At 38.0% G+C, this 27,113-nt stretch overlaps 1 protein-coding gene across 7 annotated transcripts in view; it reads right to left on the minus strand.

The window, feature by feature from the left end:
* LEF1 (lymphoid enhancer binding factor 1) overlaps positions 1 to 27,113 on the minus strand; it is a 181,492-nt gene that overhangs the window by 9,652 nt on the left and 144,727 nt on the right. For 4 of the 7 annotated variants that reach the window (XM_021001390.2, XM_021001385.2, XM_021001389.2 and 1 more), the window contains 2 exons: positions 17,202 to 17,309; positions 12,286 to 12,334 (listed from right to left, as the gene is read on the minus strand). In XM_021001390.2, the coding sequence (XP_020857049.1) occupies positions 12,286 to 12,334; positions 17,202 to 17,309 (157 nt within the window). Of the gene's footprint in view, positions 1 to 11,602; positions 11,644 to 12,285; positions 12,335 to 17,201; positions 17,310 to 27,113 lie in introns of all 7 variants that reach the window. The other 3 variants (XM_021001391.2, XM_021001388.2, XM_021001386.2) reach the window with 1 other exon arrangement.

Genomic DNA, 27,113 nt, shown 5'->3' on the forward strand with positions numbered 1-27,113 from the left:
GGCCAATATGATGAACTGTGATGATAAGGGGAATATAAGGTAAGAGGGTCCGTGACCTGCTTCTCATATCTTTGTGGGGTGGTCTGCAGATACATGGATCTGCCATAGAGCACATCTTATACTATTGGACTGTGTTTGGCTGGAGTTTGGGTAGAGGAAGAAGAGGGAAAGTAGGGGTTGTAATTGTGAAAGGATAGAGAAAGATATGAATCAAGGGCTCCCATTCTCACCCTTATATTTAATCATTTATATCCTCATTACCCATGATGACCAAATATCCTGAATTTTCTGGGCTGATTCTTGCTTTTAAGAAAATAAAAATGTAATTGATTATTATTGTTTGTTGCTTCTGTTTCTAAGTTGGATAAGGTTTCCCATGCACTATCATCATCATGGTTTTTGTGTTGTAAAGAGAGAGCCACCTTCGGGGTCAAGAAGACCTACATTCAAGTCCAGCCTTTGACACATACTGGTTGTATGACTGGGCAAGCCAATTAGCCTCTTCAGTGCTCCATAGAATGCTCTAAGACAATCATTTGCAGAGCAGCTGCCAAACTACATTAGCAAAGGTTCTCTATATCAAAGGAATCACAGGAATAAAATGTAAGGTTAAGGAAGTTTCTGCAAAAGGAACGTTTCTTTTGGACTACAAATAGTAATTTTTGGGTTTGGAAAATAGGGGTGTTGTGTAGTTACTCCAATTGTACCAATGAAGAAATTGGGGAGGGGGATGATCAGGGAGATAATTTCTTATACTAGATTCTTAAATTTTATTTATTTTTTTAAGGCAATTGTGGTTAAGTGACTTGCCCAGGGTCACACAGCTAGTAAGTGTCAAGTGTTTGGTCTGAGGCCGGATTTGAACTCAGGTCCTCCTGACTTCAGGGCCAGTGCTCTATCCACTGTGCCACCTAGCTACCCCTAGATTCTTAAATTTTAAAGGAAGACTCTGCATTTCTCTTTATATTTTCAAGACTCCCATCATCTAGTTGACAACGTAAGCAAATGTCCTGGAAAATTTTATTCATAAGGCTCATCTCAGGAGGGTACCCCATAAAAGCACCCACCATTGTGAAAACAGGGCTAAAGAAAAAACAGTGAACTACATCTGCAGCCATAGGATCAGCACAGGTTGTAGCTTTTTGAAAGCACTAACCCATAAATATGCCAGACACAGTAGTCAGTGACTATAGTAATCTATTATTTGATAAACCCAAAGACCCCAGCTTCTGGGATAAGAACCCACTCTGAAAAAAACTGCTGGGAAAACTGGAAAAGAGTATGGCAGAAACTAGGCATAAACCCAAGTCTCACACCATATACCAAAATAAAGTCAAAATGGGTTCATGACTTAGATATAAAGGCTGATACCGTAAGTAAACTGGGAGAACAAGGAATAGTTTACCTATCAGATCTATGGAGAACAGAATTCATGACCAAACAGGAGGTAGAGGGCATTATGAAAAGCAAAATGGATAATTTTGATTACATTAAATTGAAAAGTTTTTGCACAAACAAAGCCAATGCAGAAGGAAGGTAGAAAATTGGGAAAGAATTTTTACAACCAGTCTCTCTGATAAAGGCCTCATTTCTAAAATATATAGAGAATTAAGACAAATTTATAAGAACACAAGCCATTCCCCAATTGATAAATGGTCAAAGGATATGGACAGACAATTCTCAGATGAAGAAATTAAAGCCATCTATAGTCATATGAAAAAATGCTCTAAATTGTTATTAATTAGAGAAATGCAAATCAAAACAACTCTGAGGTACCACATCACTCCTATCAGATTGGCCAACATGACAAAACAGAAAATGATAAATGTTGGAGAAGATGTGGGAAAATTGGAATACTAATACATTGTTGGTAGAGTTGTGAAATGGTCCAACCATTTTGGAGAACAATTTGGAGCTATGCCCAAAGGGCTACAAAAATGTGCATACCCTTTGATCCAGCAATAGCACTTCTAGGGCTATATCCCAAAGAAATCAAACAAATGGGAAAAGGACCCACATGTACAAAAGTATTCATAGCAGCTCTTTTTGTGGTGGCAAAGAATTGGAAATTGAGAGGATGCCCATCAATTGGGGAATGGCTGAGCAAGTTGTGGTATATGAATGTAATGGAACACTATTGCGCTATAAGAAATGAACAGACTGACTTCAGAAAAACCTGGAAAGGCTTGTATGATCTGATGCTGAGTGAAGTGAGCAGAACCAAGAGAACCCTGGACACAATAACAGCCATGTTGTGTGATGACTAATATTGTTAAACTTAACCCTTCTCAACAATACAAGGATCTAAGACAACTCCAGTGGCTTTGGGATGGAAAATGCTGTCCACATCCAAAGAAAGAACTATGGAAGTCGAATCGCTATCACTTATTTTTACCTTCTGTTGAGTTTTGTTTCATCTTTCTGACAGTTCCTCCTATTGGTTTTAATCTTTACTTACAACTTCACTAATATGAAAATATGTTTAATGGGTATGTAAATGTAAAGCCTATATCAGATTGTGTACCATCTTAGCGAGGGTGGGGGGAGGAAGAGGGAGAAAAATTTTCAACTCAAAAGCATATGGAAGTGATTGTTGATAAATCAATAAATTAATAAAATTGGAAAAAAAGAAAAGAAAGCACTAACCTAAAATGTGCTTGGGACCCAAAGTAAACCATTAACCTTTGGGTGTCTTTATAGGTCTTCCTAAACACTGAGCTCAGAGGCCCGCTTCCAGATTTATATTTCTTAGCCTACTCAAACTCTGTAGGCCTGCTGGTGGCCTTGTTGGTGAGGCTATGGCTGAGTTGGGTATTTTCACTGCTCTGAAGGGTAGAATTGAGTGTAGAAACAAGGACTGGAATGGTGATTTCATTGATAGAAGGAACTCTGAGGTGAGGAAGCTCACTCTACCAACGCAAGGGTTCTGAATTGGGAACTATGAACTTGTTTTAATAATTATATTTAAATATAATTGGTTTCCTTTGTAATCCTATATATTTAAAAACATTATTTTGAGAAGGGGTCCATAGTCTTCACCAGACTGCCAAATGGGTACAGAACACAGAAAAAGTTAAGAATCTCTGTTTTAGAGATATGTCTAGATCACTGGCCTGTCCAGTGTTGCATAAAAAGTATGTGTCACAAGTGGGGCTTGAACTCAGCTCTTTCTATCCAACATGCTGGGTTTTTTTGTCTTTCTTTGTATCTATCCCCAGTGACTCTTGACAGGCTTAATTATGCTATACTGATTAAAGAACAGAAAATGAATTGCAATTTTTCAATCTCCTGACTGCTGGTTTTGGAGTCAATTGTACTTCAGTAACTTTGGATGAGATAAATAAAGCATAAATAAATAAATAAAGTTTATGACTGCTTGTTTCTTATTTTTTCAAATATATCTTGACTTTTGCTTTGTAGATATCATAGAGGCTATCACCAACAGGGAAGTTGCTGTAATATTTCATTGTGCAGGGTTGGGTGCTACTGACCACACTTCCTGAGGCCTGTGGAACAAAACAGGGAACCACAGCAAGGTTAATTAAAGAGTTGTCTTCTAGCAGAGCTCTGGGTCAAAATGGATAGAGTGCTGAACCTGGAATCAGGAAGGTCTGAGTTCAAATATAGCCTCAGACACTTACTGGCAAGTCCCTTAACCTCTGTCTGCCTCAAGTTTCCTAGGCTGCAAAATGGGGATAAAGGAGAACCTATCTTCCAGGGTTGTTGCGAAGATCAAATGAGAATAATCGTAAAGCATTTAGCACAGTGTCTGGCACATAGCAAGCACTATATAAATGCTATTTTATTATTATTGTTGTTATTGTTATTACTATTGTCATAGTATAAAGTGTGCCAGGAGAAGAGATACATTTGTAAGAAGCTTGCAATCATTTTTCTCCAGTGCTCAAAGATTTAAAGGGAGGAGTGGTCTTAAAGGTCATCTAATCCAATCCCTTAATTTTATAGACATATAAACTACAGATGGGTTGTGAGGTGGCCCAGTGGGTAGAACACTTTGGAGTCAGGAAAACCTGTGTTCTAATTCTACCCCAAATACTCATTTCACCCATGTAACCCTGGTTAAATCACTTGAGCTCTCAGACTCAGTTTTCTCATCTGTGAAATAAGGATACTAATCACACCAACCTCCCAGGATTGTTGTGAGGATCAAATGAATCAAGACATGTAACGTGCTTTGCAAAATTTAAAGCAATATATAAATGCTAGCTATTTTTCTTCTTAAATTGACACTCAGAGAGGTAAACAAACCCACACAGGTGGGTTGCTACCCCAAGTTCTCTGATTCCAAATTCAGCCTTCTGTCTCTTGCATCATGCTACCGTTTATCAACAGAATATATTTTCAAAATGGTCCCTGCCTCTAAGAGTGGGGCTAAGTTAGCTGAACTGGGGGGCCAGCAGTACTATAAGCACTGAGGATCAGATTTATATTTTAGGAAAACCCTCAGGGCTACAGGATGTCACCAATGTAAAAAAGGGTCCTAAAAATTCTCACCTATATTTTTCCAGCCACAAGCAGGAAAGTACTTAAGGGCCATACCCAGGGTATGGCACAATGAATATTCTCTGCCCTGTTGGCATACCTCACAACTCTGTGCCATAAGGAAACAAAAGCAATGGTTTTTATTTAGTAAAGGGGGAGAGAGAAAGCCTTGAAAATTCTTTGTTTGCTTTAGCAAATCTCCAAGATAAGGCCTAGGGAGCCAAAAAATATTCTCTTTTTCTTCCTTGCATGTCTTTTTAACAGCCATGAGGTAATAGTGACAGCTTGTTTTTTACTCTTAATCCTGTTTTTAAATATCAGATAACTGAAGTCATTAAACTGAAATACCTTTTCATTTAAAAAAAATGTAGCTGGGCTTTTTTTTTTTTGCAAACACAAAATAACAACCCAATTTGTGAAGTTATACATTTTTTACTTGGTGAAGTTTACTCACTCTTTTTCCAGTTTAAAAAAATATTTCATCTCTCCATTCATTCTTTAGGCTTAAAATCTATGATTTTATGAACTCTTCATAGAACATGTGAGCTCACTGACATGACTTCGGTGACCTGGGAAAGCTGATTCCCTTATAATTGACCATCATCCTATAATTACATTTCAGAGCAATGGGAATGTTCTATATTTGGGGTTGCACTTGTATAAGAATGAATATGAACTGTCCCCACCCAATCCTCCCCCTCCCAACTTAAGAGTTATCTGAGGACTGTACTAGCTAAGGTCAGAAGTCTTTAGCCTTTACTGCTGAGTATCAGGTAAGAAATTTTTTTAGCCACTGCAATTCACACAATCTACTAAGCCATGAGGGGTTGGAGGTATAATATGGATCAGTGAAGAGAATGAAGGGAACACTTTAGTTTCACACTGGTGAAAGCATATGTCTTAGAAAGGCATAAATATATATATGTAAACTATGTAAAAGTATATAATATGGCAGAAGAGTGGGAGGAAGGTAGTGAACATATCAATCAATACTTATTAAGCATCCACTGTGTGCCAAGCACTGTGCTAAGGAGGAAAAAAATCCTTTTTTGGAGGTGTCCTTTGATCTTAGAATTATTAGATACTTAAGACTAGAATCATTAAAATAAGCCTGACATACATTGTTTTTTTAAGATTCTGTTTAATGTTGTCTTCATGACAATATGGAAGATCTGACTAATGTTCTGCAGCTTACTTTAAATAAAAAAAGAGTATTGGAAAGAGACTTCATGAGTTTTTACCACTGAAACCAGTGCTAATCAAATATAGTTCATCTTTTCCAGCTACTGAGTTCCCAAATTTTTGGGGGTATCCTAGGCAACTCTAATGTGGTTACCGTTCCTTGAGAAGCAAATAAAATCCCATGATGTGTTCTTTCCCCAATAACTCAAAACATTATGCAAATATTCTGAAAGAATTTGACAGTATAAAACAACATCTATATTGAAAATGACCCAAGAACCAAATTTCCTCAAAGGTGTTTCAGAGACCACAATTTCACAGATTGAGGGTTGGACAGAACCTTAGAGGAACTCGCATTCAATCCCCCATATTCTATAGATTAGAACATTTAAGGCCCAGAGGCTAAGGACTTGCAAGAAGTCATACAGGTAATAAGGGTCATATCAACAATTGAAACTCAATTCCTCTACTTCCTAACCTAGTTCTCTTTTACCTCATTAGACTGCCTCTTTACATATGCTCTAAGAGCTAAACCAAAGCATTTAGCATGAGAAAGAAAAAATAACAATTAGCTGTTGTGATGGGAGTAATAGAGTTTTTATGGTGAATGTTAAGGCATTTTGTTAATTTATGAGTTGGTGAACAAAGATCCCTTCATGTCGGTTCACACAGCTGTCTTAATCATAATATAATACGGATCATTGGGAGGCAGTATAAGCTAATGAATTAGAAGAAGCAGCAGGATCGACCAGTTCTTCCTCTAACACTATACTAAAAAATCCGTGTATGATATATCCCTCCTTTTCTTTAATTTCCCGACCTAGAGTATGAGAGGTGCTGAAAACACACCAACCAGATATGTAATAATCTTTCAAGATCCCCTCCCCTCCAAAAGGGCAGAGTGTGAATATTAACACTTACAATTACCAGATAATTCTGATAATGGGAAGTGTGAGTCCCTAACTGCTTTACACTTCACATCATACAACCAGAGGTATATAATATAGTCTCTAAAAGTGAAATTTTGGATAGTAATTACTTCACAGGCATCGAGACTGAATGAGAATGAATAAAAAGAAGGGACCCTGATTCACCGGAGTCCAACTAACTAAAACACCCAATTAACAATTTTTTGGGAGCAAGCTTCAACTTTTAGAAGCTATTCCAGGATCTGTGTTTATTCAGCCAGATTTACTACATCTAAAGTACTATACAGTATGTACTTAGCAGAATCATGGCCCATAGCACTAGTCCTCAATCATCAAAGGAATCCATATATGCAGTGAATCATGTGAGAAAATGTATTAATATAGTTAGGAAAGATTTTGAAACAGTCAAAATAAAAAAAAAATTGAAGCAAGTAGAAAAGTCACTTGACAGAAACTCCTCATTCTCTAACAACTAATCCAGGGTGGGGGAACCTGTAGCCTAGAGGCCACATTCTAGGTCCTTGGGTACGGCTTCTGACTGAGTCCAAGTTTTACAGAACAAATCCTTTTATGAAGGGGATTTGTTCTGTGAAGTTTAGATTCAGTCAAAGGGCTTCACTTGAGGACCTACAGGGCCACATGTGGCCTTGAGGCTGCAGATTCCCTCGACCAGCTTTTCTGTGTGTGTAGGTGATAGAAACCCTACTGCTAAGTCCATTTTTAGTGATCTGTAGCATATCAATGGAAGTAGTTTCTTCAAACACAAAACGGTGGTCTTATTAGGAAGCATTATTGCCCTTTATATTTGATGAAACTTTCCCATATGCCAATTCTGGTTACCCGTGTGAAGGAATGAGTCTCCTCTTTTATTTGTTGGGAATCATATCTATAACTCAGTATGTATTTAAAGCCTTTTGTTTTTAATGGTGTGAAATGATTTTTTAAAAATAGGATGGGCAAAAGATCTATTAAAATCATTTTATATCTTGTTATGAGGTGTAACACTTGTTATGAGGGTTTTATTTTTCTTCCAATGAGAGAAGGCAGAAAGAAAACAGATTTTATTCATCGAAAAAAATATAATTACATTTTTTAAATAGTGTGGCATAGTGGAGAAAACATTGGCCTCAAAGTCAGAAGACTTGGATTTGAGTTCTGGCTATGGGAACTCAGTTTCCTCAGATGTAAAATGAGATTAGAATTAAATGATGTCTAAAGTTCCTCCTCACTCAAAGTTCTAATGAGTTTATTAATGCTGATATAAACTGTGAAACTTGTCTGTAAAAGGTGAATGACGATACTTACACTACTTCCCTTCCAAGCTCAAAAACTGCTGTAGAAATATCAGTTATTGTTCAGGACATTCACTCCCCTTTGGGCACTGGAGTGAGGATCATAAAAAAAGAGCTTGAGGAAGCAGAAAGAATTGGTAACGACGGGAAATCTGAGGAAGCTGATGTGATTCAGTCTCCAGAGAAAGATGGCACCCTCCATTTAGACTACAGGACCAAAAAGGAGACTAAGCCAGATTCTCAATTTTGAACAATCAGGAAAAAAGCCATAGCAGACTGGTCATGTACCAAAGTTCAGGTCCATAAAAGATGATGGGAAGAGGAGCAGGGGAGAGTGGAGCTACCAGACATACTTGAAGGAGATACAGAAAGAGACTGAAGACACAGCAGTCATGTCAACTCTAACCTATTTCAGGCTAGGATAAAAAGGAGTGTCTTTCATTAGCCTCCTCCAGAGACCCCGAAAGAAGCAATGGGTCCAAAAAGGAGTGGGAAAGCAGGAAGGATACTTTGTGTCAGCTAGTGACATTAATCCTTTCCCATGAGCTATATAAACCTCAGTATGTACTTAGTAATACTGTTCTCATCTCGTTCCCAGGGCCTGATACACTGCTTTGCATAAGAAGGGTGTGGAAAACAATGCAAAACATTATCCTGCCTTTACGCAGTGGGATTTCAGTCTTGGATATATTCTGGGGTGTCTCCATCTTCAACCCTGGCTAGGTAATATCATACTTGATAACTCACATCTTCTGTGAGATGGAGCAGTAACAGAGCACACTCCTTCCCCCACTTCACTCTAGCCAGTAGAAGAATAGTCTTCGAAGGGGCAGGAATGAGGGGGTGCGGGCTGGCCTCTTGTTTCTTACTGAGGTGCAAGCTCTGGGATTCATAAAGAACTCCTTCCTGGCAGAGCTGACAACAGGAGGTTGATTTGGTTGAGGAGGTGAAGATGAGGTCCTTGTCCATGACCAGAAGCATTTGACCAGAAGTATTAGGCATGGCTTTAACTTACTACTTTAACCAAAGTTGGAACAACAGAGTAGCCTGAAAGGGTTATCGACATTTTTGCAGGGAAATGTGGATAAAAAGATCAGAATTTTGTCCCTTCCTATCTCTTCTTTTGTCTTTCTGACTGTCTCTCTCCTAGGAAATAGAAAGTATATGTATCTATGTGGCTTCATGTTCAGGAAAGTCTACCAGAGATATTGATCTCTTAGCAATTACTCATGCAATTCAGATTATTGTTAAGATTTCTATTTTCATTATATAGGAGTTAATTTGATAGACTAATGTGTTTATTGAGCTAAAAATTTCCCAGTAGTCTATATGCTCATGTTCTCAATTTAAGTACCTCTATATACTGCAAAATTGTTCAGCATAGCAGGTGTGCTCTGACCAAAGCCTAAAATCATCCAATGAGTCCTGGCACTGCTACAGATTTGAGGGTGTAGTAGACTTTATAACTAGTGAAAGTTGGAGGTTTCTCTGCTTCCAGTAATCTGCAAAACATGTTGGCCAACACACCTCAAAGAAAACATAATGGAATCATGGCAGGTCGAGAGAGGGACAATTAGAATGCTGGAATTAGAAAGGAAGTTAAGAGGTCATCTAGTCTCATATATTTACAATTCCTATTCAATGAAGGAATTGTCTCACGTCCCTCATTTTGGTCCACCCTACACATTGCTGCCAGAGCAATGTTCCTTAACTTAAAGTCTAATCATGCTACTCTCCTACTCAGCCAATTCCACTGGGTTCCTATTGCTTCAAGGACCAAATATAAATGCTTCTGTTTAGCTTCTAAAACATTCACAACTTGGTCAAACCTACCTTTCTGGTTTCCACAGACATTATTCCTCTCCCACACTCTATGTACTCTAAACTGGCCTTTCTGTTTTCCATCCAGTATGACAACCTGAATAGTTTTATCCTTATATGAGGAGAATGAGAGCCGTTGAGGTTACACCTGCCAAAGCATTTTATTCAGAGATATTAAGAACATCTGAACCTTAGGCTTCCGTGTTTGGTACTTCAGGCTGTGTCCACTTTGCTTGGTCACAAGCTTCTAAAAAACCAGGCAGTTTAAAGTATATGTAATCAGATAACATATGATTTAATAGGGCTATGCTTAACCAGGGCGTGCCATTTTTACTTGTAAAGTATTTAAAGATAGCGATTCCAAGTAAAGAAAAGACACCAAGGCTAAATCTAGGGAAGGCAAACAACCATGCTTTTGGTGGGAAGAAGGGACAATTTTTGCTTGTGGATAAAGCTCAAAATATCATGTCTGGCCGACTGTCTATGAGCTTTGAATTCTTTCTTACAAAAGCAGAGACCACTCTATAGTTCCTATAGCTAGGTCCTGATTTATGCAAATAATGAATCCTCTGAAGTGTTTGCATTTATTTGAATTTGCGCTATTGGAAGTTATAATTATATAAAATATGGCAACTGATTCTAGCCCATTGGAAATGTGCAGTGTAAATCTGAATAATGTAACCACTCTATAGGGGATTCATTATTCATAATAATCAGAAGCTAACTACTTTCAATGGAATTAAAGATACCTGAAAATTTTCATTTGTGTCCCTTAGGGTCTCCTAATTAGGGCCCAAGTCCCTCAAACCCCATCCTTTCAAGAGAAGTGGGAATACAAAAAAAAATATGATATGCTTAAAGATTTAAAAAAAAAACCACAGGCATTATACTGTTCAAGAATTTACTTCGACAATATGTGTGTGAATCTCAGTAAGAAGCTAATTCCCCCTAGAGGACATTTTATCTTTCTTGGTTATGGAGCTTTCACTAAAGCCAATGAACTTTCTAAGAGTGAAAAAAAATGAACCCCAGGAGAACAAGCCATAAATGTTTAGTTCTAAGGGGCTCCGGTTCTTGAGGAGAGGTCACAAGATTGAAAGAACAAGACCCAGGGTGAATTGCCATCGATTAGCAAAGATGAAAACTGGCTCATGATGACAACAGGGTAGCATCTCTGGAAAACACCGATTCAATGAGCTGTAGTGATGTGATCACAGAAGAAAAAAAGAAGCATTTAAGATAAAAAAGGAATTAAATTAATATATGATATTTCTAAAATACGCAAATGAGAACAAGCAACTATTACTAGGAGAGGAAAATTCATCCATTCAAAAATTTATGACTTGGGATGGTAGAAGGGAACAGCTGTCTTTTCCTTGAGAAACAAATTGATTTTTAAATGTTAACATTCACTTAACTGAGAAAGTCTGAAACCTAGCATGAACTGGAATGTTTGGCCAAATGGTGCTCTGTTTCCATCAAGAATAGACTCCCTTTCCCAATGCTGGCTAAAAGGGTTCTGAAAGCAGAAGCCGTATTTATCCCCCTTGGGATGGCAAGATGCTTGTTAAACAGTCTTGAGGCTAGTCAGCTAGTTAGACTTGGTTAGGCGGGCTGAGGGCAGGGAGGTGTGGTTGAAGGCAGCAGAAAGGGAAAACTGAGAAGACAGTGAAAGAAAAGCCACTTTCAAATTACATAGCCGATATAGAAACTATCAGATCTGAAAAGGGACCTGATGCTATGAACTGGATTTTTGTTTTTCCTTGTCTACAAACAATAATAATACTGAATGGAATCAATGTCATCAGGGAGGTTCATAAGCAAAGGCCTGTTTTATAACTCATTTCGGCGGGAAGGCTAGAGAGACGTTCTTACCATGCTTCAGATGTAGGCAGCTGTCATTCTTGGACCTGTACCTGGAGAAAATTGTGTCCTTTAACAAAGATTCATTGAAGATGGTTTTTTTGTACATTCCAAATACGTAGCACGCTATAACATCATATGGAAGGGTTTGCCTTGCTTTTCGCGGTTCTTATACTAGTCATTTTTATTTGTGTCATATAGGTAGTGGGAATGTTTTTTAATGAATGAAAAATAAGACCTCACTGATGCCTCGTGCCTTTCTGCTAGAAAGATGAACTTCTCTTTGAGTTTTATGTTAAATAACATAGGGAACTATGAAAAATACTTCAAGGGGATGTAGCCTATTGCAGCCTATGATAACCATGTAATAAAACATCTTTGAGGACTTATGCAAATGGAAAAGGACAGAATGGATAAAGGCAAAGAGAACACAGCCAAGCAACAGAAGCAAAGAATTAAGAATTCAAACACAGTTAGCACGTAGGATTCCAAGGTGAAAGGGTTTTTGATGCATCTTCACATGATCACATTAAAAAGAAATCTCTTAAATTTTTTTAAGCATATAAGGAAGGAAAAGAGAAGAAAACAACTTGGAACTCTAGAATATGGCAGCGTTTAGAGAGAATGCATGTCATTTTGAGCATAGGGTTTTAGAAGCGTGTGAATTGGACACAAAAAAATCACTTTGGGCATACCTGATGTGGATTCCTGTAATTTCTCTCTCTTCCTCTTCTTTTTCTTACCCTGGAAAACAGGGAATTCATCATGTGATTTACATATAACACGTGTGATATTAAATCAACAGAAAGAGAAAGACCAGAGATAAGAATATCCCTTTCTTTCTTATTGTTCATAGAAAGAGAGAGACAGATATCGAGAGAAACAGAGAGACAATGAAAGAGAGATACAGGAACAGAGAGAGACTGAGAGAGATAGGAGTGGGGGAATGACGGTGGGAGAATAAGACTAAGGGAAAGGGAACTTAACTTGATCCCCCTTCTTCTTTCTTTTTAGGCAATTGGGGTTAAGTGATTTGCCCAAGGTCACACAGCTAGTAAGTGTCAAGTGTTTGGTCTGAGGCTGGATTTGAACTCAGGTCCTTCTGACTTCAGGGCTGGTGCTCTATCCACTGCACCACCTAGCTGCCCTTTGATCCCTCTTTTTAAGGTTGGGATGGTGTTTACTTTAAATGCTTTCAAAGTTCCTGCTTATTTCTATAATGTGCTGAAAATTTTAGGTCCCATTTATGTCCTATCTATGATTCTATAACTTTTCATTTTCATCCTTACTAGTTTCCCCCAAGTAATAAATAGTCATTAAAGCTACTTTATTAATAGAATTTATTGTTGTTCAGTTGTTTCAGTTGAGTTTGATTCTTCATGACCCAATTTGAGATTTTCTTGGCAGATACTGGAGTGGTTTGCTATTCTTTCTCCAGTTCATTTTACAAATGAGGAAACTGAGGCAAACAGGGTTAAAGGACTTGCCCAGGGTCATACAGCAGCACTTACAGTCTATTTATATGTGAAATATATATATATATATATATATATATATATATATATATATATATAGAGAGAGAGAGAGAGAGTAGTATGTGCATAATAGTATAGTATAGTATAGTATAGTATAGCATAGCATAGCATAGTATAGCATAGCATAGCATAGTATAGTATAGTATAGCATAGCATAGCATAGCATAGCATAGCATAGCATAGTATGGCATGGCATGGTATGGTATGGTATGGTATGGTATGGTATGGTATGGTATGGTATGGTATGGTATGGTATAGTATGCTATATTTATATATCAAAAATGACCAAATTTCATTTAGGATGCTATTTTCAAATAATTGTAACCTAATAATGTATAAGGTACCTCCATTCACCCCAGACATGATAGAAAAATCAGCAGTTAATCTAAGAGCTGTAATGGAACTGTATATTATATATGTTGTGTGTGTGTGTGTGTGTGTGTGTGTGTGTGTGTGTGTACCATACACTCCTAATAAGTCCTTTTTTTTATGCTTATGCAGTCACAAATACAATTTTCTTCCTCTCATATTGTCACCTCATTGGCTGTGGAACCAGAAGACTTTAGTGGAATCTGTTCACACAAATACTCACTAGGGAAAATGGGAGAAAGAAACTTAGTGATAGTGAATAAAATCAGTTGAGAAAGCAAATGAAATTCACCAGGACTTTTGTGTGTCTTGAAAACATGTTCCATTCACCCCTATGCATTCTTTGGATTTCCAAATATTTGTGTAATTGCAATATTTGGCTCTAAAGAGTGAACAGCTGAAACGTATCTGGGCTCTAGAGTTTGAAAAGCATAGTCTCCAAAAGCCCCTTTCAGACATTATTTCACTTCAACCTAGTGAGGCAGGTGCTATTATTATCCCCATTTTACAGATGAGGAAACATTCGTGTTGGATCACACATGAATTGTCTGAGGTGGTTTTGGAAATGAGGTCTTCCTGACTTCAAGGCTAGTACACTATTCATTACGCCACACTGTTCTTTGAATTAATTAGAAGAGTTTAAGATGATAGGGGGAAAAACCATGGTCTCTTGCGCCATGCACCCCTAATCCCTCCCCCCTTTCTCCTGCTCCCAGAAAGATAGTAAAAACTCAACAAAATTAAAATGAAATCTCATGTGCTCTGAAAAGAGTATGTATAGAAAATTGATCTCAACTCATATGGTAAAAATGTATTTGTACGTAAAATATGAAAAAAGTACATAAGTATGTACACATAAATGTGCACATAAAATACTCATGGATATGGAGAAAAAGAGAGACAAAAGAAGCAGAGATGATAAGAGAGACACAGAAGAGGGAGAGGACATTCTCTGAAGCTTGCTAGTTCTATGCCATATTTATCAGAGGAACCATCAAAATAGAGATTTAACTATCTCCTTTAAAAGGCAACGTTCTATAATTTTCCTAACCAATGAATAAAGATAATTAATCGTCCAATGTTCTGTTCACTAAATTAGAGTGAAAATTCCATAGAAAGCTAAGCTACATGTAGAAGGCTGTAAATATATATAATTTTAAAATTGCTAAACGGTCCTTCAATGTGCTTCTCATATCTGAGTTTTCTTCCAAAGAAGGGAGTAATTATACTCTCATATACTGTACTGCAGCTTTTGTGAAAACACATTGAACCATAACCTAGATGTAGGTTGGTTTTTCAAATGCCTATCAGCCCCAAACAGAAATACTGGCTGTACTTAAGTGTGTGAACATACAAAAAAGATCAATCTCCTTTCCATTAAAACTTGGTTTATATATAATACAGTACCCCAGAATTTAGAGGTGTTGGCTTAAACAAAAAATAATTTTATTAGCGAAAAAAGGTTTTGATTGCTTTCAACTAAGGTGTGGTATTGGTGTTTTGCAAAATCATCCATTATTAGTCAAGTTAACAAAACATGAAAGTGAAATTTCAATCATTCATAGTATGGGAAATTTTGCTATGAAATCATGAGATGCTACCTACTACCAATGTGCTTCCAATGGATGTCAGCACAACATTTTTTTTTCTTTTAATTATGCTCTGGTGACAAATGTCCTTCACTTTTAGTCTGTTAACCAACTTTAAAAGAAGCCAGGTTGTCTTTGTTTGAACTGCGTGACTGAATGGTAAGTGTCCCATAATAAATGGCCTTGTTCATGAACAAAGTAATTATTAAGTGATAGATTAAAAAGAGTATGCAACATATTTGGGTTTTCGATTGATTGTGGTGGATCCTTAAACTGAACAAAATCATTATATTTAAAGTATTTTACAGAGGGGAAAAATTCACAGAAGAATTCAATTACAATGATTTCCATTAAAACTGTGCCTCTAAAAATATGTAACCACTTTTTAAAAAATCTCAACTTTTTATTTAACCATCAAAAAGAGGAAGGCATCCAACCCGGCCCGCCAGCCTGACAATGAGGGGTTACTTAAGACCTACAGAAACTAAGTATACACATACAAACCAAGAAATTAAGAGCACTGACAAAAACAGAGTTGCCTCTTTGAGCGTGGCCAGTGGCAAAATATTTTAGGTAAACTATTACAAAGTGAGATCCAAGACAGAATTAGAAGAGGTAATTTTCAAAACAGGAGATCAAAATCTAAGTATTTTATTATTCCACTAATAGGACTCTACTAGGATTCTGTATATAATAGGACACAGAGAATGGAGCAGAGCATACAACCCTTTGAATCAAGATATTCTTTTATTTTAAAATTTTTTTTTTTTGCTTTTTGGTGAGACAATCGGGGTTAAGTGACTTGCCCAGGGTCACACAGCTAGTAAGTGTCATGTGTCTGAGACTGGAATCAAGATATTCTTTCCTAAGTCAAAAGGAGGTGACAAGCTTAAAACTTTCTGAGAGAAATTTGCTTCATAAAAATATGAAAGTTTTTGGAACTTAAGATTCTTTCTCTTCATTAACCATACAGCTTCATCTAATGCTTAAATTTAATTCCCAGAATGCTAAAAGGACTTTTTGTCCAAAGCATTCTATAAGAAAGAAAGAATGGAGCATATTTAACAAGAAAAAGTTGGGGAAAATACAGAATGGAGGTCAGGGACCATCACTAACTAGGGTTAGTCACTAGTCTTGGACAAGATGCACCTCTTCTGTATCTCAATAAAATGAATGGAGAAGATTGGGGCAACTCAAAGGCCTCCTTCCAACTTCCAAAATCTATGAACTCATAAACTTTCAGGATGAGATTTATAAATATTTTAAGGTCAGCAGGCAACGTTTTGGTAAAGAACTAAATACTATGTAAGATTTGAGTCATAAATATAAATTCTTGCATGAATGTCAGGGCCAACAGAAGCAGTGTTCACCCTCATAGCAACTCAACATTTGTCCTTATCACAGAGATAATCCTGTATATTTTAAGATTTTCCTGACCGATACCACCAATGTTGGTGACATGTTGGACATGAGAATTATTTTCGAATTAGGCTCACAGTTCCAGCTGTTAGAGTTACACTGTTTTCCCTCCTTAAAATGTGATGACATTTCTAAATAGATGATTAACAACAATATATCCTCATGAGTCTTTAACTTTGCTAATGCAAGAACCCAGCCAAATGTATGATGATGACTGCAGTAATCATTTCAGAGGCATCAAATGCAATAGCCTCATAAGGACTTTTTCATGGAAATTTTGAGTGGCAAGAGACCTTAATGGTCATCTAGTCCAAATTCTGCATCATATAGTTATCTATCATACCTCCAGTGATGGGGAAATCTTTACTGTCTTAGGATCAAAGAAAGACTTAGAGTTGGAAAGTACCTTAAAGGTCAACTTGCCCAACACCCTCCAAAGAAGTTAAATGACTTTCCCAAGGTCAAATAGGTCGTACAGAACAGAGCCAGGATTCAAACCCAATGCTCCTCTCAGTGTAGCATTCTGCCTTTTGCCATACTTCTATGTTCATCCCAAGTTGCTTAGTTTTTAATGAGTTAATGCCTGAAATTTTCATATTTTAAAACAACTTTCTCTTTGGACAGCAGTAACAAACAAACAAACAAACAAAAAGACAAAAAACAAATGAAAATGGGCAACCACAGACAGTATATGCTTACATAATTGTCTCTTGCAGACCAGCCTGGATAGAGCTGCATGTGTAACTGCCTTTCCTTCCGAGCTAATTCATAATATTTAGCCTGTTCTTCACGAGAGAGGGCGTGCCACTGCAAGCAAAAATGGTAGGCGGAGAAGAGAGAAGAAAACAAACATAAGTGAATATAATAAATGATTGTGGCAATATACAAAGACATCTTTCAAAACGTTTGGGAATGATTTAGAATATTAAGTTTATTAACTCTGATTTATCCTTAAATAACCAAAGACCAAAGGGGTAAGGGAAGCAAGGTTCCCCTGGGAATTGGTGGGCTATGGAGAAGTCAAACCCAGGGCTTTCTTTCCTGCTCAATTATGTCATGAGGCACATCAAAGTCAATCAAATTTTGCTCAGAAAAATTATTTCTATGATCTTCTCTCAGTATTTTCTACTATAAGTTAAAAAGAGATTTCCTTGGTGTCCTTCACCATTTTTATTTTTTGCTGCATTCTTTATTAATTAATTATTTTACCATTATTGTTATTTTTTTGCCATATTCTCAGATCTGAGCCTAAAGTCCCATTCATTCATGCAAAATGAAAAAAAATTTCCAACTTTTTTTTTTTGCGCACTGATGCTCTCTCTTGCGTGAACACTTTCTCATAATGTCACATGAAGAGGTCTCACCCTGCAAGGAAAGGAAATGAGCTTCTCTCATGTGATCCTTCCTTTCACATAGCAACACATCAAAGGTCACATACACACACTCTAACCGCCCTTGGGGAGGCCACCATGAACATTGTACATTCATGCCAGCCTTCCTTATAGCCATCATTTTATCTTCCCCCACATGGAAATTAAGGAGTCATCTTAACTTTGCTCTGCCAGCTACAACTTGATTTCAATTATCTAATTTGGCAAATCTAGATAGCAAGCATCCTTTACATTTTCCTTGTGTGTCACTGCTTTGATACATTTCTAGATAATGTGCATTATGTTAAAATGGAACATCTAGGCAGTATAGCAATTTTGCTCTGTGTGTGTGTGTATATATACATATATATATACACACACACACATAGATAGATAGATAGATAGATAGATAGATAGATAGATAGATAGATACACAGATACACATGTATGTATGTATATAACGGATATGTGTGTGTGTAGATACACACTAGCTGGGTGTATCTACACACATTCCCCAAATTCTCCCCTCTTTCAAACTTCCATATCACTATCAAGGGCACCACCACTTCCAGTCACCAAAGCTTGGAACCTGGAGGTCACTATTGACATCTTGATCTCTCTTACCCACCATATCTAATCTTCTGCCAAGTCCTGTTGATTCTATCTTTGCAACATCTCTTGTATATGTCCCTTTCTCTAATACTGCTACCCATCCTGGTACAGGTCCCCAACATGTCACACCTAGACCATTTCAAGAGCCTGCTGGTGGGTCTGCCTGCCTTAGGTCTCTTGCCACTCCAGTTCATCTTCCACTCAGTTGCCAAATTGAGCTTTCTAAAGTGCAGATGTAACTGTATCATCCTGCTCATTTATAATATTCTGGTGGCTTCTTATTACTTCCCTGGATCAAATACAAAATTTGCCATTCAAAGCCTTTTGTAAGTTGGCACCTTCCTACTTTTCTATTCTTCTTATATCTGACTCCCCTAAATGTATTCTGTGGTCTCCTTGCTATTCCCTGAATAAGACACTCTCTTAACTCTTCATTTTCATTGGACGCCTCACCATGGTTGGAACTTCCTCCCTTCTCCTCTTTCTTTCCTGGCTTCCTTCAAGTCTCAGCTTCTGCAAGAAGCCACTCTGGTCCCCTTAAATGCCTGTGCCTTCCCTCTGGGATTACCTTCCATCCATGCTGGATATATCTTACATGTACATATTTGTTTGCACATTGCCTCACCAATAAGAATGTAAGCTCCTTGAAGGCAGGGGCTATTTTTGCTGTTCTTTGTTTCTCTAGTTGCTTGGCACAGTGAGTGGCACATTGTAACTGCTTAATAAAGGCTTGCTGGCTGGCTGACTGAACAATCTTGGCCCCCAAAGAAAGATATAAGAAGACATACTCCTTTGATGAGGTGGGGAAAGGGATCGGTCCATGGTGTGAGGCACGGAATATATTTTCATACAGTTTTAATATATTGATCAGTTTTGCTGACTTTTCCTTCTTCCTCTTTTTCTTTAAAAAAAAATCTCTGTTATGACATGGCTCTATGCAAGGGAAGAGATACAGGGGGAAACTGAGGCAATGTGAAAACAAAATATCAACAAATTTTAAAAAAGAAATGCTAAGTATCTTTTCAGAAATTTTGTAGTTCATTTTATTTTTCTGTAAAGAGGTAGGGCATTCTCCACTCTTAAGAATATCTGCCAGGCAATCATCCTTCTATATCCTGTCCACACTGCAATGATCACCCTCTTCTCCTTTACACTGTCCTCTCTAGGTTTTCATGACACTACTCTCTTTTATTTCTTTTCCTATCTATCTGACTATTCCTCAGTCTCCTTTACTGGATCTTCATCCAGGTCATGCCCGTTGACAGTAGGGGACCACAAAATTCCCTCCTGAGCCCTATTCTCTTCTCTCTTTCTCTATAGTATTTCACTTGGTGATCTCAGCTCCTATGGATTCCATTATCATCTCTATGCTGATGATTGTCAGATCTGCTTATTTAGCCCCAACTTCCAGACTCAAATCTCCAATTGCCTATTAGATATCCTGAACTGGATATCCTGTAGACATCTTAAAACTTAACATGGCTAAAACTGAACTCGTTCTTTTTCCTTCCAAATCTTCCCCTCTTTCTAGCTTTCCTATTACTGTGCAGAGTGCCACCATCTTTCCAGTCACCCGCAATGTATGTATCTTCCTTGATCCTTATACTTTCTCACTCCTCATATCTGACTTGTTGTCAATGACTGTTGAATCTACCTTTGGAACATTTCTTGTATACATCCCCTTCTCTCCTCTGACATTGCCACCACTCTGGTGAAGGTCCCTAGGATTTGTTTTTGTTGTTCAGATGTTTCAGTCATGTCTGACTCTTCATCCCATTTGGGGTTTTCTTGGCAAAGATATTGGAGAGGTTTGTCCTTTCCTTCTCCAGCTCATTTTACAGGTGAGGAAATGGAGGCAAACAGAGTTAAGTGACTTTCCCAGGGTCACACAGGTAATAAGTGTCTGAGGCTATATTTGAACTCACAAAGAGGAGTCTTCTTGATACCAAGCCCAGAGCTCTAGCCACGGCACCACCTAGCTGCCCATCGTCTTTCGTCTAGACTACTAAAATACGCTGCTGGTTGGTTTCCCTGATATATGTTCATCCCTACTTCAATCCATTCTGCCTTCAGCTGTCAGCGATTTTCCTAAAGTTCAGGCCTGACTATATCATCTCTTTCTACTCAAAAAACTTCAAATGCTTCTTATCACCTTCAGGATCAAAAATAAACTCCTTTGTTTGGTATTCAAAGCCCTTCAAAAACCTCTGTCCTCCTCCCACCTTCCTAGTCTTCTTCCCCCCCCCTTTTTTAGGCAATTGGGGTTAAGTGACTTGTCCAGGGTCATACAGCTATCAAGTGTCAAGTGTTTGGTCCGAGGCCCACATTTGAATTCAGGTCCTCCTGACTTCAGGGCTGGTACTCTATCCACCTACCTGCTCCCTTTTTTTAATTTTTAATTTTTTAATTTTTTTCTTCCTAGTCTTCTTACATCTTAACCTGGGGGCTATCTCTAGTGGTCCTGATGTATATATATATATATATCTATATCTGGCCACTGGACCCAGATGGCTCTGGAGGAGAAAGTAAGGCTAGTAACTTTCTTTGCACAGCCTTCCTCACTTAAATCCAATTCACTTGCAAGTCATGGCATCACCTTCCTGATGTCACGGTCCTCCTCTTTGAGAATGAAGGAAGAACAACAACATCTTACATTCAATGCACTCTGTGACCTGCTGATACTTGCCTCTTAGGCTGTTTCTTAAATAAAACATTCTATCTCCTGACTCTGGGTACTTTCTGTGGCTGTCACCCCATACATGACATCATCTCTCTCTTGATCTCTGCCTACTGGCTTCCTTCAAGTCCCAGACAAAATTCTACCTTCCAAAAGAAGCCAATCTCTGTCCCTTTAAATTCTAGGGCCTTTCCTTTGTTCATTACTTTATCCTTTAGTATTATTGATTACAATTTATCCTGTCTCCAGTTTGTCCGTACACAGTTATTTTGATATGGTCTTTCCCATTAGACTGTGAGCTCGCTGATAGTGACTGTCTTTTCCCTTTCTCTGTATCCCCAGTACTTAGCAGCAGTGCTTTGTATACTGTGGAGCTTAATACATGTTAATAGACTCATTGACCTTTCAAGTAGGAATAGCAATGCCTGAAGGCAGTGCAACTGAATAACTTTTGAAGATTCCTTAAAAGCTTCTGATTCCTAATGGAAAACGAGTTTATTTAAAAAAAAAATCTGCCACATTAGTAGATGGTATAAAGTTTAAGAGAAAGACTCTAAAACTCATAGCTTGGGCTCAAGGCCAATTATTAAGTACAAGACTTGTTTAAAAAAAGGGAGGAGGGGGAGCCAAGATGGCGGAGTGAAAGCAGTGACTTGCTTGAGCTCTCCCCCAAACCCCTGCAAATACTCATAAAAAATGGCTCTAAACAAATTCTGAAGCAGCAGAACCCACAAAAAGACAGAGTGAAACAAATTTCCAGCCCAAGACAACCTGGATGATTGATCAGAAAGGTGTATTGCGCCAGGCTGGGAGCAAAGTGTGGCGTGGGCGCGCAGGCTGCAGCAAACCTGGAGCAGGCCTCAGAGGACTGAATCGCAGGCAGCTGTGACGGTTTCCAGACTCCTCAATCCACTAATGCCAAACACAACTTAGAAGGTCAGTGGGAAAAGTCTGTTTCTGTCGGTGGTCAGAGAGGAAGGCGGTTCAGCTCCATTCCCCAAGAGCTGGCCCTGGGGAGGGCAGCTGCTTCCTGAGCTTCTGGCCCACAGACTGAGGGGGAATCCAGTGGCTGATCAGAGGGGGATTGCATGGATCTCTTTGCCAGTGCTGAGGCAGAAATGTCTTGCTTTGCCCGTGTGTGGATCTGGGTCACAGTTCTGGGGTGAGGAGGAGTACTGGTATGGTGGAGCTTGTAGTAGCTGTGGAGAGGAGCCCCTCCTCACAGTTATGGGACAGAAAGGAATACTTGTGGTCACAGGCCAGGAAAGGAGTAAACACCTCGCCCCTTATCATACCACCTTGGAAGAACTGAAAATTTACAGGTCCCTACAAGTATCTCTGAAAACAGCTACACAAACCCCTGAAGCTTGGGACAGTACACTCTCCACATTGGAAGCAGACTCTTATCTTAACAAGGAGTTTAAAACTCAAGTAACTGGCTGGGATCATGAGCAAGCAGCGCAAAAAGAGTCAGACCATATTATCTTACTTTGGTGAAAAAGAAGATCAAAATATACAACCAGAAGAAGACAACAAATCAAAGCTCCTACATCCAAAGCCTCCAAGAAAAATATGAATCAGTCCCAGGCCTTGGAAGAGTTCAAAAGGGATTTTGAGAAGCAAGTAAGGGAAGTAGAGGAAAAACTGGGAAGAGAAATGAGAGTGATGCAAGAAAATCATGAAAAACAAGTCAACAGCTTGCTAAAGGAGACCCAAAAAATACTGAAGAAAATAACACCTTAAAAAATAGCCTAACCCAAATGGCAAAAGAGGTCCAAAAAGCCAATGAGGAGAAAAATGCCCTAAAAAGAAAAATTGGCCAAATGGAAAAGGAAGTCCAAAAGATTACTGAAGAAAATACTTCCTTAAAAATTAGAATAGAGCAATTGGAAGACAGTGACTTTATGAGAAATCAAGACACTGTAAAACAAATCCAAAAGAATGAAAAATTAGAAAACAATGTGAAATATCTCATTGGAAAAACAACTGACCTGGAAAATAGATCCAGGAGAGAGAATTTAAAAATTATTGGACTATCTGAAAGCCATGATCAAAAAAAGAGCCTAGACATCATCTTTCAAGAAATTATCAAGGAAAACTGCCCTGATATATTAGAACCAGAAGGCAAAATAGATCCCCAAAGGAAAACTCTAGGAATATTGTAGCCAAATTCCAGAGTTCCCAGGTCAAGGAGAAAATATTACAAGCTGCCAGAAGGAAACAATTCAAGTACTGTGGAAACACAATCAGGATAACACAAGATTTAGCAGCTTCTACATTAAAGGACCGCAGGGCATGGAATATAATATTCCGGAGGGCAAAGGAGATAGGATTACAACCAAGAATCACCTACCCAGCAAAACTGAGTATAATCCTTCAGGGGAAAAAATGGTCATTCAGTGAAATAGAGGACTTTCAAGCATTCCTGATGAAAAGACCAGAGCTAAACAGAAAATTTGACTTTCAAATACAGGACTCCAGTGGAACATGAAGAGGTAAACAGGAAAGAGAAATCATAAGAGACTTATTAAGATTGAACTGTTTACATTCCTGCATGGAAAGATGATATTTGTAACTCATGAGAACTTTGTCAGTATTAGGGTAGTTGAAGGAAAAAAATTGATGTATGTATATATAGATAGATAGAGGGCACAGGGTGAGTTGAAGATTAAGGGGTCATATCTGGAGAATAAAATTAAGGGATGAGAGAGGATGATACTGGAGAAGAAAGGGAGAGGTAGAATGGGGTAAATTATCTCACAAAAAAAACAGAAAAGTCTCACAGTGGAGGGGAAACAGGGGAAGGTGAGAGGGAATGAGGAATCTTATTCTCATAGGATTTGGCTTAAGGAGAGAATAACATACACATTCAATTGGGTATGGAAATCTGTCTTACCCTACAGGAAAATAGGGGGAGAAGGGGACAAGAGAGCAGGGGGATGATAGAGAGGAGGGCAGATTGGGAAAGAGGGTAATCAGAAGCAAATACTTCTGAGGAGGGACAGGGTCAAAAGAAAGAATAGAATAAATGGGAGGGCAGGATAGGATTAAGGGAAATAGAGTTAGTTTTTCACAACATGTCTACTAAGGAAGTGTTTTGCATAACTGCACATGTACAACCTATGTTGAGTTGCTTGCCTTTTCAATGAGGGTGGGTGGGGAGGGAGGAAGGGAGAAAATTTGGAACTCAAAGTTTTAAAAACACATGTTTTAAAAAAATGTTTTCACATGCAACTGGGAAATAAGAAATACAGGAAATGGGGTACAGAAGTCTATCCTGCTCTACAGGAAAATAGAAGGGGAAGGGGATAAGAGAAGGGAGGGGGGAGAGATAGAAGAGAAGGCAGACCAGGGGAAGGGGTATTCAGAATGCATGCCATCTTGGGGTGGGGGGTGGGGTGAGAAATTTGGAACTCAAAAACTTGTGGAAATTTAATTAAGATTAAGAAAATAAAGGAAAAAAATTACAATCAAAAAAAAAGGGAGGAGGGAGCCAAAAATTGTACTCCTAAAATAAAGTTACTAGAAACATACACAGATTTTTTTTCCCTTGCCAGTCTAGTACATACAGTTAAATAAGTGCTGGCCAGAGGCAACAGTGGAATAGAAAAATAACAAAGGTCATAATTTTACCAGCAATTTACAACTTCACCACTTATATTTACTCATAGATGGACTATTTCTGTAGAACTGGTACAACAGCAGAGGTATCTAAAAATGTATATTGTGCAAAAAGAAAAATTAGTGTATGCTCTCTCACATGCATACACACACACACACACACACACATATTTTGGGTGAGAATAGTTATACTGGTATCCCCCTTATTCTCAGGAATTGACTTTTATTCAATGGATGCTGAAGTAATTCTAAAGCTTAGGAAATGACAAAAAAGATAGGCACTATAATACATATTCCATCATTTATCCATTACATCCATTCATTTAACAGTATTGAAATGAGATATCATTTCTATCACTGATGTATCATATCAATCATTTCTATCCCTTTTCACCCCAGCATATTCTTGCCTACCACTATTCAGTAAATGAGTCAATGAGCATTTATTAAGTAGCTACTATGTGCCAGGCACTTTGGTATGCACTGGAAATACAAAGAAAGGCAGAAGGGGACTATTCTAGTGTCTAAAGGGCTAGGAACTGATCGGGTTTGATAATCTATAGCCATTTTATAGACCAGAGATAAAACAGCATCCTAAGCACACTTACCGTACTCATAAATAAGAATGGTTTATACCCCAAACAACACTTCATTTCTAGTTTCAAAACTTTTTTTTTGAAGGAGGGTGTAGAGAGGATCCCAGTCTTATGATTTTATTAGTATAGAAAATTACTGATGTAAACTGTCTCTCCATTGATGCAAATCTGCATCCTATCCCCCTGAGAAGTCAAATGACTTAGAATCACACAACCCACGCATTTTAGAGGCGGGACTTTCTTGACTTCAAAATGTGTCTTCTATCCACTAATCATGCTCCCTAACTTTCAAAATTAGGTTGATATAATAATCACAGCCTATATTTACAGTATGTTTTACATTTCCAAGAGGCTTTCACATACATTTTCTCCTTACAAACAACCTTGTAAAGTAGGTAGCACATTATTACCTCCATTTTACAGATGAAGAAACAGAGACATTAAGAAGCTAAGTGGTTTGTTAAAGATTACCCAGCTAGTAAATGGTGGAACTGGGACGTGAACCCAGGACAAAAAGAATTCAAAGATGGTTTTCTTTTCCACCAATCCACACAAAACAGAGCAAAAAAGGAGAGGTACAATGATATGGAGCAAATTCTTAGCTTCCATTTGCAACTAATTGGATTCCCTTTGTACTCTTTTGGGCCATGGATTTTTGTTACAATATTAACCCATTACAACATCACAAAATAAACACAACAATAAAAGGAACTGTCCCAGATTAAAACCAAAATACAGTAGTGGTATTAATGCTGAAATTGTGTATGACCTAACTACACTGAAATTGGCATGAGCTAGATAGAAGATGGATCTATTTTTTTTTTTTACGGTAAATGCTCCCTGTTTTCTATCTTCATCACTTCATGAAAAATCAAGAGTATTGCTTGTTTTACTAAATGTCTTAATTAATGTCGTTAGGAGTCACAGCTTGGCCACATTGAAATACAGGTGCGTAAAACAAAACCTATTCATCGGTCTCTAATGTCCTATTCCAGTTATTTCACAAAAAGAAATCTTATAAACTATTTTGTCCAAAATGGCATTTCAAAAAGCAGACCTGAGGCCATCACATTTTGGCTCATTTAATTGAATAGATTTTTTTTTCCATTGTAGAGATACAGTAAGCAAGAGCAGCTTAAATATGCTTGGAGGAACTTGGGTGGAACTTTTAACTCATTCAAAAGGAGAACTTTACTTCATTCATTTGTAAAGAGAGGCACACTTATCCCAATGCTAAACTTTTAAAATAAAATTTAAACCCGAGAACTTTTAAGGGATGGCAGGCCATGCTCAGCCAGAGAGACTTTTGTCAGGATAGAAGGCCTGATTCTAATCAGAGCTCAGAGATCTCTAAATAGAAACAGGTGTCCAAATCAAAGACAGAGGGATCCCAAATAAGAAGCATCATTTAGGACACATGCATTGATCTGGGAGTCGTTAAGGGAGCTGAGAAAGTAGCAATTGCTGGAAATGTGCCTGAAAAAGGAGGAGGAAGCATACCTCCTTGTATCTTTTCCTGGCTTGCTCTCTAGAGCAGGAAAAATAATTCCTGCTGGAGGGGTGAGGATCCTTCAACTAAGAAAAAAAATGTTTAAGAGCATTATATGGCCTCAATAAAAATGTCAGCTCTGATTCTGCAGTGATTCCTTCTTTTACGGGGTCAGGGAAAATGACAATCAGCCTTTAAGCTTATAGAGTTTAGAGTCCTCCAAGGGTGATGGGAATCACCATCTGT

Source organism: Phascolarctos cinereus, unplaced genomic scaffold, assembly GCF_003287225.1.
Source record: "Phascolarctos cinereus isolate Bilbo 61053 unplaced genomic scaffold, phaCin_HiC Scaffold_9;HRSCAF=440, whole genome shotgun sequence".
In the NCBI taxonomy this organism is placed as follows: domain Eukaryota; kingdom Metazoa; phylum Chordata; class Mammalia; order Diprotodontia; family Phascolarctidae; genus Phascolarctos; species Phascolarctos cinereus.